Source organism: Solanum pennellii, chromosome 2, assembly GCF_001406875.1.
Source record: "Solanum pennellii chromosome 2, SPENNV200".
In the NCBI taxonomy this organism is placed as follows: Eukaryota; Viridiplantae; Streptophyta; class Magnoliopsida; order Solanales; family Solanaceae; genus Solanum; species Solanum pennellii.
Genome location: NC_028638.1, coordinates 50,778,105 through 50,791,657, shown reverse-complemented (window position 1 = coordinate 50,791,657; position 13,553 = coordinate 50,778,105). Strand labels below are relative to the sequence as shown.

At 32.8% G+C, this 13,553-nt stretch overlaps 2 protein-coding genes across 3 annotated transcripts; both read right to left on the bottom strand.

Moving 5' to 3' along the window:
* Window positions 1–116: 116 nt before the first annotated feature.
* LOC107008814 (aspartyl protease family protein 1-like) lies at window positions 117–4,261 on the bottom strand. The gene is made up of 10 exons (XM_015208005.2): window positions 3,630–4,261; window positions 2,965–3,100; window positions 2,118–2,353; window positions 1,662–1,886; window positions 1,432–1,567; window positions 1,276–1,349; window positions 1,097–1,196; window positions 961–1,021; window positions 593–664; window positions 117–515 (listed from the first exon to the last, which is right to left on the bottom strand). Exons 1-10 carry the CDS (start codon window positions 3,941–3,943, stop codon window positions 250–252), a joined length of 1,620 nt encoding a protein of 539 aa, XP_015063491.1. The 5' UTR covers window positions 3,944–4,261; the 3' UTR covers window positions 117–249.
* A 4,128-nt stretch (window positions 4,262–8,389) lies between these two features.
* Window positions 8,390–13,190, bottom strand: LOC107008947 (aspartyl protease family protein 1-like). 2 transcript variants are annotated; one of them, XM_015208173.2, is made up of 10 exons: window positions 12,662–13,190; window positions 12,387–12,525; window positions 11,241–11,479; window positions 10,833–11,057; window positions 10,602–10,737; window positions 10,445–10,518; window positions 10,263–10,332; window positions 10,113–10,170; window positions 8,947–9,018; window positions 8,390–8,852 (listed from the first exon to the last, which is right to left on the bottom strand). In XM_015208173.2, exons 1-10 carry the CDS (start codon window positions 12,955–12,957, stop codon window positions 8,632–8,634), a joined length of 1,530 nt encoding a protein of 509 aa, XP_015063659.1. In that variant the 5' UTR covers window positions 12,958–13,190; the 3' UTR covers window positions 8,390–8,631. The 2 variants fall into 2 exon arrangements, with proteins under 2 accessions (XP_015063659.1, XP_015063658.1); XM_015208172.2 differs by having other exon boundaries at window positions 10,263–10,362; window positions 12,662–13,187.
* Window positions 13,191–13,553: the final 363 nt, after the last annotated feature.

Below are 13,553 nucleotides of genomic sequence, written 5' to 3'. Positions count from 1 at the left end.
CTATTAGGTCATACACTTGCTAATTTAATTTCAAGGATCATACAGAACCAAAACAAGAAAATACCCTTTACAAGCTATTTTTAATGAACGAAATGTATTGAATCTTGAACGGAAAAAAGACAGAAAGAAATCAGAGTTATATTTACAATACATATATCAGGTATAAACTGCAATATCAAAAATGCCGTGGGACACTTCAATTCTATGCTGTAACAGAACTCAATATTATACAGAGGACAAATAAAAGCCTCAAGAAGAAATAATAATCAAATAATAGCTGAAAAAGGAAAAGATAGCCATCATAAATTGGTAATAGAAGGAATTCAAATGTGGTGCATGGTTTCCTGCAGGTCTAGATGATGGAACAGATGGGAACGATGTAGCGGGTTCATTTGCACTTGCATTTCCCTTGGTGGCCTCGGGCACCACACTGGTAGGCGAAGGCGCTTCAGTAGAATTGCGCTTGTTCACGGGCAGAGTTGTTGATCTATCATTTGATTCTCCAGAATCATAACCTGCCAAGAAAGGTTTCTAGTTAAAACATGAAAAGGTGTGCACACTAAAATTGTCATATTCAGGATTGCCAACTCACAATCAGAGGCTTTCCAACCCAAAACCATCTTCTCCCGATCAAATATTACGCGATAGCCAGTCATGAAATTTTCTGCAGAAAGATCTATGTATTAGTTGCTCTGTCATATATTCCTAATACAGAAAGAGGATCACAATAAATTGACAAATAGCTCAGGTTTTTGAGAATGTAACAAGTTTTACAAGTAGGTTTCCAAAATTTATAATTTAAGATAATGTGAAGAGTCTATATGGATAGACGATAGGAACTGAGACTTCTAAAACTTGGTAACTGTGAGATCATAAGTTGGTAGGAGTGTAAATTACATTACAGATTTCAATGGAAAGGAATAAAACATCAGGAGCAACCGATAGATGACAGATACTTACGTCCAATGATGTTGACATCCCCACTTTTCACAACAGCTAAACAGTATGCGCCTGAACCGTCCTGAGGATAACAACTGAATATTAGAATATTTTAAAAGAGAATGCTCTAACATAAAAGGAACAGAAACCATCTTACCGGGAGTGAGAGCATTATTATCGGATCGAAAAGATAAAATTGGTTGCCACCTTTCATTGTCAAATTTACGTCTGGAACTTCAAATGTAGTTTGATTTGCACTGCTTAAATGGAGCACGTTAGTCCTGAAAGTTCAAAGGACATCAAGAAAGTAAAAAGTTAAATCAAAAGCTGGCTCACCTTATCCCATAGCAGTACTCAAAAGGAATTGTGCCATCAGGTTGAATACGTGGCTGTTTTGCTTCAGAATCGAACTGCAAAAGAAGCAAATTATTCAGTTTTAAAATACAACGAACACAGTCCACAGATAACTCATACAGTTAGTTTCTCACTCACGTTTTCTGTAATGACTTTGTAAACTGGGTCGTTCAAGTATGTGAATGAAGTGCCAGAGTCGAAAATGGCTGTGAAATCAAGATCAGTGATCTTGCTTCCTACTGTTATTCCTGTCAGACTGATGTTATAAGTTGGGCTGCATCCAGAGAGAGAGAACGAGTAAATACATATTCAGTTGAATTCTCACTTCCCTTAATGTTTAAAACCAGAAAATCGAAGTGACAGCTTACTGTGGTTGATCAAGATTGAGTGGTGTTTCTCCTTGGCCTGGACTTCCTTTATCTCCAAAAACTATTCTTCCAATACCATCAGGTCCAAAGCACATAGAGAAAGAATTTGCAGCAAGACCTTTGCTTGCTAACATGCTTGGGACAGATATATTTTCAATACCAAGTCCAAATAGACCATTAGGAGCTGCACCAGTTAAAAATGCACCTGTTTGTCTTATCCCACACCTGGAATGAAAGAAATAGAGTAAAATTTATGGTGGATGAAAAAAGCATCAGAAGATCCAAATTACACTGCTTTACCAATTTTGGTATATGGAACCAGTTATAAACACTATCATTTGAGTAGTTAAAAATTCCAAGTCTGCTCTAACTAGAATGTGATTGCCTATCTCAAACAAGGCATGTACTAGACACCTTAATCTCTTCCAATTATAAAGTAAAAGTAACTATACCCACCCCAGAGCAATTGGAGCTTCAATGCTTTTTTGTTGAGCATTATTTGTTTCTAAGTGCAAGATGTCTTCCACCAGTACCCCTGATGATGAGGTGTTATTGGAGAGATATGCAACTCCATAAGCACATGCATTCTGTGAAGCTAAGCATCGTCTATTTTGTCCACACAAAGTGCCATTGCACGGAACAATCTCACTCGTTGAAGACGTATTAGGGCTGTAGATATTAAGATTTATTCGCTGTTTCAAAAGCAAACAAAGGAAAATGGATGATTGTTAGAGTCAACCAAGAAATAACGCATACAGAAACGTAAAAAGGGAAAGGCAAAAGAGGAATAAAATTTTGTTACTGAAGGCAAACTCTGGTGGAGTCGGGAGTGAAGTACTTAGGCTATTAAGAATCTCAAAATTCTTCAATGACTAACAAGCTACGAACGATATGGATCATAAATTTCGTTTCTATTTCAGTATATTACATGCATCAAACTCACTTTGCAAATATTGATTTTGTTGAAAATCATCCATTTTGTGTTAGTTATGAATCTTCCTTGACAGAAAAATACTTCCTCAACTTCTACGGCCACCACATATCTTGCTAACTTAGAAGATAATTTGTTACTATCATAATGACTGTTTAAGGAAGACTAAGAGAAATCTACTGTGTGCTGCCATTGAGTTATCAGCAGGTTTCTTAATTACAAAAGGAAGAAAAGTTTGCACAACTACTCCTTGTGATTATCAATATTCTTCATTGCCGAAGGAAATATACAGAAGAGATGATCAATAAAAAGAAAAACTCTTTAAACATTTGAAAGTTGAAAAAGAAAAAGTACTAGGATGAATTAACATACTCCTCCACTGCGTGTCTGAAGGGCACGCACACAGTTGCTGCAATCACATGGTAGCCAAAATAAGTCACTGCCAGTGTCAAGTGCCACTAGAAATGATAGCCCAGGACTGCCCACAGTGACATTTGCATAATGCAAGCTGTAAATTGCCAAAGAAAAAACTAGTTACATCACAACTATATATCTATATTACAGACTTCACAACTCTACAGTTAAAACACATTAATTACAGACATGCTACTGCCAAAAACATCACAACAACCCCTTGTCTTGAGAGAGAACTAAAAGACAGCAGAGGAGAGGAAAATCCAAATAAGAACAGAATTCAGAGCTTTAGACAGGAACCAGAATCAAAGTAAATTCAACATTTAGAGTCAGTGTTCTTATACAGTTAAATTGCCAAAATAGAGTTAATGTCCTATTTGGTTTGACATCACACATCTTTCTTGTTCAAACTATAAATGAGACATGGACCTTCCCCTACTAATTCAATGATTCATGTTGCCTCCTATCAACACAGATATAGAGTTTCTTTTGTCTAGGTAACCTATTTTTCCTGATATAGGAACACAGACAAAAACAAATAAAACCAGAGTCAACCTGTGACATCCAGCGTAACAGATAAAAGCAAAAGACAGTAAACACAATAACAAACAGAGGGAGCTTACAATCCCAAAGAACTGAGCCGCAAAGTTTCATTTCCTCCAGAAAAAGCAAGGGGCACTGTGGGATTAGTTGTATCAGCAAGGCGACGGCCCTTAACAAACCGATCACGTTGAGTCCAAGCTGAATAATATTCAACAGTCCCCTTCTCAGGCAACCCATGAAGGTCCAAAATACCCTTTACCGGATCCGAATACCGGTGATGGATATCAAACCCGAATGTCCCAAACCCATCAGTTCTCTTCAACTGGTATCCAAGAATCGCCAAGAAAAGAATTGGGGCAAGGAAAAAATTACGAATTTTACCAGAATTAGGCATGTTTGTATAAGGAAAAACAAAAAAGACTGATTCTTTGTATGTATATATATATATACAGGGAGAAAGAAAGAGAAAGAGAAAAGGTGAGGAGATAAAAGGGGATTTTGAGAAAGGAAAAATAAAATGGGTTGACAAGTTTGAAGCTGAAGAAGTTAAGCATTGCTTCCATATGTAGTTTTTTAGAAGAGGGTAAAATGGTGGAAGAAAGTCGTCGACTACTGTGTGAAAGACGAAAGCATCGGAGTTTGGTCACCTATGACTTGTTTGGGTGGCGGGTTATGGGCTCCACTTCTTCTGTTTTCTATACTGGGCTTGAGCGCTCCATGCTTTTTTACCGCAGCTTTTTCATTTTTTTATATATATATTTATATTAAAGTTTGATTAAATTTAAAAATAATTTTTTTATATATTATTTATATCAAAATTTAATTAAATTTAAAAATAATAATAAAGCTAAGGCAATGGAAGATTAAAATTTGAAAATTCTGGTTGAAAATAAGAAATTATTTAGTACTCTGTTTATAGTTGGTTTGTAATCTTTTTACTGCAGTTATTTGTTGCTGGTAACTGGCAAGTGCAGAGAATTTCATCTTTTGAAACACATAAGAAATTGCATAGGGTTCTTTTGTAATAATGTTTTTTGCACTCTACATTCCCTTTTGGGAAACTGCACTTGACTTTTCCAAAGTAATTTCTCATGATGTTGTTTTTCACAGCAAAAGAAAATTATTGAAGGCCCCTTTTTTTAATTAAAAAAAAATCATAAATAAAGGACTCAAAGAGAAGTGGAATGGAATTAAAAAAGATAAAATCGTATTGCTATTTATGTCAAATCAATATATTTATAATTGAAATTATATTAACTTGATATAATAAGTAAGTTTTTTCCATTAAAAGATATTTTAGCTGACCAAAAATTTAAAATAAAACATAAAATTAGACATCAAAATTTTGTAAAATTCCGAGTTATATTTCAATTACTATGATTTTAGACAATTCAGACACAAATCTGAAATCCCAAACCAATTATTTATATGCAAGTACCTTTATCCGTAATAAAAACAGCAATAATGTAGTTGTAGACGTGGCGAAAATTCAAAGGGCAAAGCTATTGTGAATTGATTAATAAATCTAGAAAGTGGTTTTGGGGAAGATAAAATGAGTTATCCTACTTTTATATCCTAATAATTTCTATAACGTAGTTTACCTAAATATATTTAAGTACTACTTAATCTCGAACTGTTTATCATCCTTATTAAAGATAAAATATGTAACTTCATTTTAAATTTTTAAAATAAAATTAATCAAAAAAAATTCTTTTACTTGCGTATATCTTAATTATTACATACAAATAGAATAATACTTTCGTCATCCACTTTTATTTGTCATATTGCGTTTTTTGAGTATCAACTTGATTAATTTTTAAAATTAAATTAGATTACATTAATTCGATATTTTAGATAAAAAAAACCTTACGTATTCAAAAATTATAGGAAAAATATTATAAATTGCAATTTTTGCATTAATATGATGAGAATATATATAGTAAAATGCTAGTCAAAATTATTATACTTTGACTTTAAATAAGAAAATCATTACAATTAAAAATGAACAGAGATTATAAATAAAAATAGATAATTAAATATAATATTATTTTATAAAAAAGAAAAAAAATATAAATATGATAAGTATTCTGAGACGAACAGAGGATATTGTTTATTTTTAAGCTACGGAGAGTTGTTAACTATGAGGTGCGTTTGTTTGGTACAAACCGTGTACATTCGTCCATATCATATTCTTAAGTCTCAAAAATCAAAAGGGGAAAATAAATATGCCCTCAAATCTTTCTCCTGAGATTGTCCATTATTTATTTATTTTAGTCTTTAATAAATATTTCAAGTTGGTGTTTATTTAAGTTTCTTAGAACTCCTTTTTTTCCAGCAAAGTTTTTTATTGTTTTTAAAATATTTTAATTAAAAGAATACAAATTCCCTTCTTTGATAATATTTTAATAATTAAACTTCTTTCAGAAAGTCTTTTTTACAAAAAAAAAAAAGATCTTCTTTTCCTCAAGTTTTTTGTTGGTTTTAATTCCTGATGCTTCAGACCTATTTTAAAATTTTAATGCATGCATCACGCCTGCTTGAAATTTGTTTCTTTTTTTAACCAAAAGTTGAAGAGTTGTGACATGAATACCACAAGTTTTATAAAAGTAAAAATAAAATTGAATTGATCAATTCTAAGGTAGAAGGTAAGAAAGCAGCACTGAATATTATTAAATTACTTTATTACAAACTACTTCACTATATTCTAACGTGTAAGAAAAATACTTTCTTAAAGAACCTATTTCGTGAAATTGATTCATAGAAAAATATATTATATTAAAGTTGACTCGAAAATTCAAATACTCCTATACACTTTCTTCACGTTTACTTGTTCATAATTCTTCACATACTCCTTATAAAAAAACGAAAAAAATAAAACAATAATTATATTAATTACCTTTAATTATTATAAGTCATTTAAATATTTTTAAAAAAAATAATATACTTGATACTAAAACTAAATAAATATAAAATAGACCATATACTTTATTTTTGGCTAACCAAAAAAGTATTTTTTAAAGCTATGTTTCTTTTCTCATTAGACCGGCACATTAATTTTATAGGGTAGTTATACAAAAATAGCGATGGGTCTAGATGAAGCCTAATACATTGGAATAAATAGGAAGCTTCCACACATAAGTAATGATTGATCGGTAAGACTAATTTATTTTTAATTAGAGATTTCAAATACGAAATATAAAAGAAATAAATTCTATTAAAAGTACTATTTCTATATAAATTTAACAGTATGTGATTCAAATATAACCAGACTCTTATATAAATTCTAAACATCGAATAAAAAATGAGAAAATAAAAAAGTTGGAAGTTTCCGATATATTGTATGGCCGAAATTGTTTCCAACTATTTTTAATGCTTTGACTAGACTTTGATTAATGGACTTTCAAGTTACATCCATTTACTAAAAACTGCCCAAGAAAAATGGTATGTAAAGATATTTTTAAAAGTATAAAGTCTGAAATTTTAACATTTTTAATGAAATTGAAATATATTCTTGTGTAAAATATTCAAAGTCAATGGTCACAAGAAGACGTGTTTTTTTATTAGTACTGTGCCATTCATTTTTCTCACGAATGAATTGGTCATAGGTGTAGCCCTTTACTCGTTCAGTTTTATTTATTTGTTATTTTAAAAAATAATTTTTTTAATTTTATTTATTAATTCTAACATATAATAATTTTTTTTCTTAGTATTAGTTATTTATTTTATATTTATAATCATTTTATAAAAATCTAATATCGAATATTAATTAATAAAAATAATGTAATACAATGCTTATATCAATCAAGTATTACTATTATCTTTTAATGAACATGTAAATTGAAATAATAAATAAAAATAAACGAAAAGAGAGATTAATTTTATTTTATTTTTTAGTAAAGCCGCCAATCATGGTACATTGAATAAAGTAGAGAAAGCAACAATATACCAATAGAGTAGAGAAAGTAAACAACAACAACAATATTATTTATTATTATTCTATCAATATTTCCTACTTCCAGAATGGCACGTAACAGACATGGCTTGTTGGTTTAAAAGAATGAATTCAAACACATTACGTAAGGATTTGAATTTATAGAGTAAAAAATTACTAGTTTTTTTACTAATGTAATTTAATTTGTTAAAACATTATTTTTCGATGACCTGATTATATCAATATAATAAAAACTACATCTTAAAATGTTAATCGAAATTCATATCGTTTGACTCTAAAAAAATGATGACAACTAAAACGAAACGGAGGTAGTATTTACAGAAAATGCTACATCCTATTATTCTCAAATGTTATGTTACGTCACAAAATAGTGATTTTGTTTGGAGGGTCATCAAAAACAACCTATAGAAATTACATACATTTAGCCTTTTTCAAGACCCTATTTGTACAATTACATGAGATCGAAATCTATTTTAAAGCAGACAACCTAACCACAAAATATTCCAAATAATTGACCAAATGCGAAAAAAGAACCTTGCTGGCAGCATGAAAAACGACAACAACCCAAAAAAAAAAAAAGGTTGCAAGTACAAAAAATTGGGTGGAGAGTCGCATCGATTCTGATTTCATTCTTTGGTACTTTTTTTTTTCCCATCTTAATTTTAAAACGCAACCTTTGCCTACTTTATGTATCACTTCCCCATTCATCACACTTCCAAAAATCCACTACTATATTATATATAAAAATAAAATAAAAGAGAGTCCATAATGTTAATCATCGCCAAAGCTAAGGTTGATTCAAGATTTGAAGTTAGTAGAGACGTAAATGCAGTAATTGTTTCAAGCCTAAAGTAGTAGATATGTTTTTAGCTGTGGCTGTGGAACAAGGTGGCACTGTACAATCTCACTGTTCTATTGCAATCATAAGGTACATAAACTATCATAGTGTAATGTATTAACATTTCTATACATTATATGGGTTAGCCTCAAAATCAGATATGAGCAGGCAAACCAAAAATTTCTGTCCATATTGGAGCTCTGCAAGTATGATTATCTGCACTATATATGTGTTAAAAAGTCCTAAGAAGCATACCTGAATCCTGAGTGTGAGAACTAGCTTATGGTAGCAATTATAAAAGTAGCAATATCAGAGATGCTAGGAAGCAGTTTATGAGGTTCAAATAACATGTTTGGTAAACAGATGATGCAAAAGAACTTTGACGAGTAGTTGTCGTCCTTTCATGTGATCTCTCTGCATTATCATTTCCAGGCACAACAGCAAAGGCAGGTGGAACATGGGTGGTATTAACAGGTTGTGATGGGAAATGGTCTATTTTCTCAATATCATAACCTGCATGAAGGCCACAAAACCAAAAGTATGAAAAGAATAATATTCTTGTAATATCTAAGTTATTGGAAGAAAGAACACCAAAAACAATACTCACAATCAAATTTCTTCCAACCGAGGATGATTTTTTCTCGATCAAACACAAAGCGGTATCCAGTCATGAAGTTCTCTGGAAAAAGATCAGTAAGAGCAACAACAGTCAGATATCACAATTTGGAAATGACTAGTACAATTTTTTAGCTGCCAGCTAAAAGTATCTTATAGGTGATATACAACCAAAACTTTTAGAGTGCTGAGATTAGCTCTGGCAGTTTTATTGCTAGAGAGTTTATTACATTGCCAGGAACCTGAAGCATCAATTTCACAAGGTGTGGGACTGTTTATGCTACGAAAGGTGATCATTCTATTCTATTTTGACTAACATAAAGGGAAAACCACTTAATTTAAGGTAATTAAAGCCAAAATTGTTGTTGTCTCTAATAAAACTATATTTTGCTGGTTATCTTTCTGAAGTGAAGTGTCCTGAAAAATCAAATCATGGAAACTCCTTCCAGTAGAACAACAGCTACCAAAATTGCTGAATGAACTATATAACAAATTATAATATTAGCGTCCCATTGGTTGAGGATATGGTTCTTGTCTCCTCATATGGGGTCTTGAGCATTCCTAACCTCACAAGTTATCTTTTCGAGTTCACTTGAACCTAATGACCATTTTTAACATGGTATAAAGCCAGGTCCATCTATATTTTTGGTTTGTCCAATATTACGCCCCTATGTATATTGTTCACACTCCAATGTTCAGTACTTGACTGGGAAGGTGGAAGTAGAGTGTGTATGTGAGATTCCCAAATTTGTTGAGAGTATATGTTGTCTCCTTATATGGTCTTGGCAATCCTCACCTCCTGCTAACTTTTGGAGTTAAATTAGAACTAAGGTCTTAGCTTTAATCAAATGCCTAATGGTATGATCAAAGACGATGATTGTAAGTCATGTCCTCAATCACGATCTCCAATATTTTGGCAAAATTGCCCAAGTCAAATTCCTTCAAGTCATTTTATGAAACCACTAAAACTAATTCTTTAATGCAAAAGGTGCAACTTTTCCATGTAAGTATGTTGTTCCCTCAAGAGTTTATAATGCACTTCTCCGTTTGTTTCATGTTGCAGTAGAAACAAACTTCCTTACCATGTGCTTGAAAATTCAGTTCAATTAAATGAAAATTAGAAAATACAAAAACATTGTTGCACTTAGAAAGCCTTACGTCCAATTATATTTAGAGCATCACTCTTCACAATGGCCAGGCAATACATTAGTTGATTCTGCATAGGAGACAGTTTTTAGTACATATACAGGAAAGGCGATAACTGAAATTAAGAAGAAAATATTGTGCAAGATAGTTGAACGATTGTACCTGTGTAGATATGACAATAATTGGATCATTGACAGCAAGTTGGCCTCCCCCACTCATAGTTAGGCTTAAACTAGGAATCAAGCTAGTATTTTCATCAGGACTGTCCAATATGAATCATAAAATGATAAAAGGGAAAAATAAGTAAATAAATAATATGTGTGGCTGTGTATAGCAGATATTACCTCATATCATAACAATATTCAAAGGGGATCCTCGGATCAGGTGGACGCCGCTTGTCTCGTACTTGAGAATGGAACTATTTGGGAAGAAAACATTTGAATCTTAAACATGATCTAACAATGTATACAAATAAGTACACCATTTGAAAAGGATTCTTACACTTTCTGAAAGCTTTGTATAGGATAGGTCCGCAATATAGGTAAAGGAGGTTCCAGTATCAAAAAGTGCTGTAAAACCTGAATCAACAACAGTTGTTCCAACACGTATTTGATCTACAGAAATGTTATATGTTGGACTGCAAAAGGTTTTCCACGAGAGCGTGACTAAGTGGATCTAAAAGAGTCGGAAAGAGTGGACACAAAAAATTTAATTGACATGATTGCCACTTACTGTAATGGGTTTATATTAAACGGGGTCTCTTCCTGGTCAAAGCTACCCTTGTCGCCAAAACTAATCCGACCTGCCCCATCACTACCAAAGCACATAGAGAAAGAATCTGCCATAAAACCTTCCTGAGACAGAATACTAGGGACTGATACCTTCTCGAGACCAAGCCCAAATAAACCATTTGGGGCTGCAACATCTAGAAAAGAACCAGTCTGCTCCTGTCCACAACTGCACACTTGAAATTGGCATGTATCAGAGATGAATTTGAGAACTTGGACAGAAGCACAAGAACTCCTCAGTTAACCAAATTTACTTTCCATACAACACATCTAGCAGTTAAAAATACACTGCCTGAGATCAACGAACGCCCAAACTTGATTCAATTAGGAAAAAGAAGTTCAGGATACTTACCCAAAGATCACACGCGCCTGGACAAATTTTTTTTCCTCACTATCATCTGTTCTCAAGTGCAAAATATCATCCACCAAAATTCCTGAAGTTGAAGTTTCCGAGGAGACATAGGATACTGAATAAGGGCAGTGGTTATTTGAACTGAGACAATTATTGCGGTCTGTACACAAGCTATCACTGCAGGTGACCTTCTTGCTAGTTGACGATCCATTCAGGCTGTATATGCTAAGCTCAATATCCTGAAGCGAAAGACATTATCCACTTCAGCCGGAGTAGAAAGGAAAAAATATAAGAGAACCGCAAAATAAAGTGCATCTCATTTCTACAACAGTCCGTCTAACCACCCTTATAAATTATCTTGCAAATCAAAGTTAACAGTATATTTAACCCTGCCATCTTTAAATTAGAGGAAGATAATTCTATCAACCATGGCTTAGAGGAAGAAATGACAAAATGAATGTACAAAGTTTGGAGTAAGGATGTGATGGAATCGAACAATTAATAGTGAAATGGTAATCCCAACTGAAAAACTAGGCAATAAAAGTCTGTCACTTCACATATCAATTGTTCGTCAGTCCCCATAAAGTTCCATTGGGTAGAACTACTTATTTGTCTGTTCACAGTTGACAATAATGTACAAGTGAATTAGATACAGAATTCTACGATCGTGCATACTCTCGTGAAAGTTTGGTTATAAAATTCACAAAATAATGGCATCCAAAAGAGTAGGACCCGTAAATATTATCTCTTTGGCAAGTAATCATTGTCTAGTTTACTGTACCAATGTCTTACCAGAGCATCTAATTACACTCATGAGAGTCATGATATACCACATTCCTAAAGGCAAAGATTTTTGTGGATACTATTGCAGGCTTGCAATGAATGACAGTTGTTTTCACTTTTCACACGAAAAAAGTCATCATTTACTAGAGTCAGAGGGAAGCTCTCGTATAAGCTCCTCATATTTCCATCATATTCATCTTGTGCAAAATAGCATAGAATATATGGATGCAACAAAATGTTATAGCTGTCAAAGGCACTTTTCATCAACCCTTTTAAGTTACACACCACAACGTTTCGCTCAATATATCATTTCATAAAGATATAAGATAAACCTAAAAAAGGGGGAAAGTGAGTAAAACATACAGAGCTGTAAAGTGTAGGATCATCAGTAGAAGCACATCTGCCGCATTCACAAGGCACCCAAAATAAGTCACTCCCAGTATCAAGAGCCACAAGAAACTTCAACCCAGGTGTCCCCAAAGTCACCGTGGTGTAATGCAAGCTACAAAATTCATCCCCCAATACAAATTCAAACTATAATGTCAAGAATCCAAGGGGCAAAACCAAGAACTTCAAGATTAAACACAAAAATACTCCCAATAAATGGAATTTAAAAGATGGGTTTGGTTTGGTCTTACAATCCAAGAGAGCTGATCCGGAAGGTGGAATTGCCATCAGAGAAAGTTAGTGGTCCATCGAATTTAAAAAGCCTCCTGCCATGTAGCAACCTATCGTGGTTGGCCAGCTGAGTATAATACTGAAGACTTCCCTTCACCGGCCAATTTTGAAGTGGAGCAGCAAGTTTCTGAAGTGACCACTTCTTGACAGTTTCAGAGAAACGGTGGTGCATTTCAAAAGTGAAAAGACGGCCATGACATTGTCGAAATGGGAAAATTGAGAGCAATGTTAGCAAGAAAATCACAAAAGAAGACATTTTTTCGTTTCTAAGAAAAACTCAGATCTTGAACTGTAATGGCCACTGAAATTATTGGGTTAGGTTTACAGAGGGAGAATCAAGAAAAGGAAAAAAGAGAGAGAGAGAGTAAATTTTGACAGTTGAAGAAAATCGCCCCACTCCATTATAGCTTCACCGACTCTTCTTTCCACAAGTAGTAATTGTTCCAATTTCCCTTAGTTCATTTTTTTAAAATGCATTTGGCCTTTTATATCAATCACGACATCATATGATAATTTAGCGGGTCAATTCCATTGTTTCACTTATTTTGTACTGGTGAATAATTTTCGTTCGCCCGCGCAAATTTATATTTTTCTATCATAATATATTTTTATAATTTCATAGAATAACATAAGTTATGTAAATAAAAATACTTAATCTATCGATTTTATTACATGAACATATATCAATGGATAAGTTGAGTCCAGTTCTCGGATGTTATATTGTGCAAATATATTTGGCAAAATGATTAGTATAGTTGAATCTTGGAAACTTTACTCTAATTTCCTACAAACTGAGTGTGTAATTTAGAGTCAGACTTGTATTAATTTTTTATTTATGATTTATAAATTAAA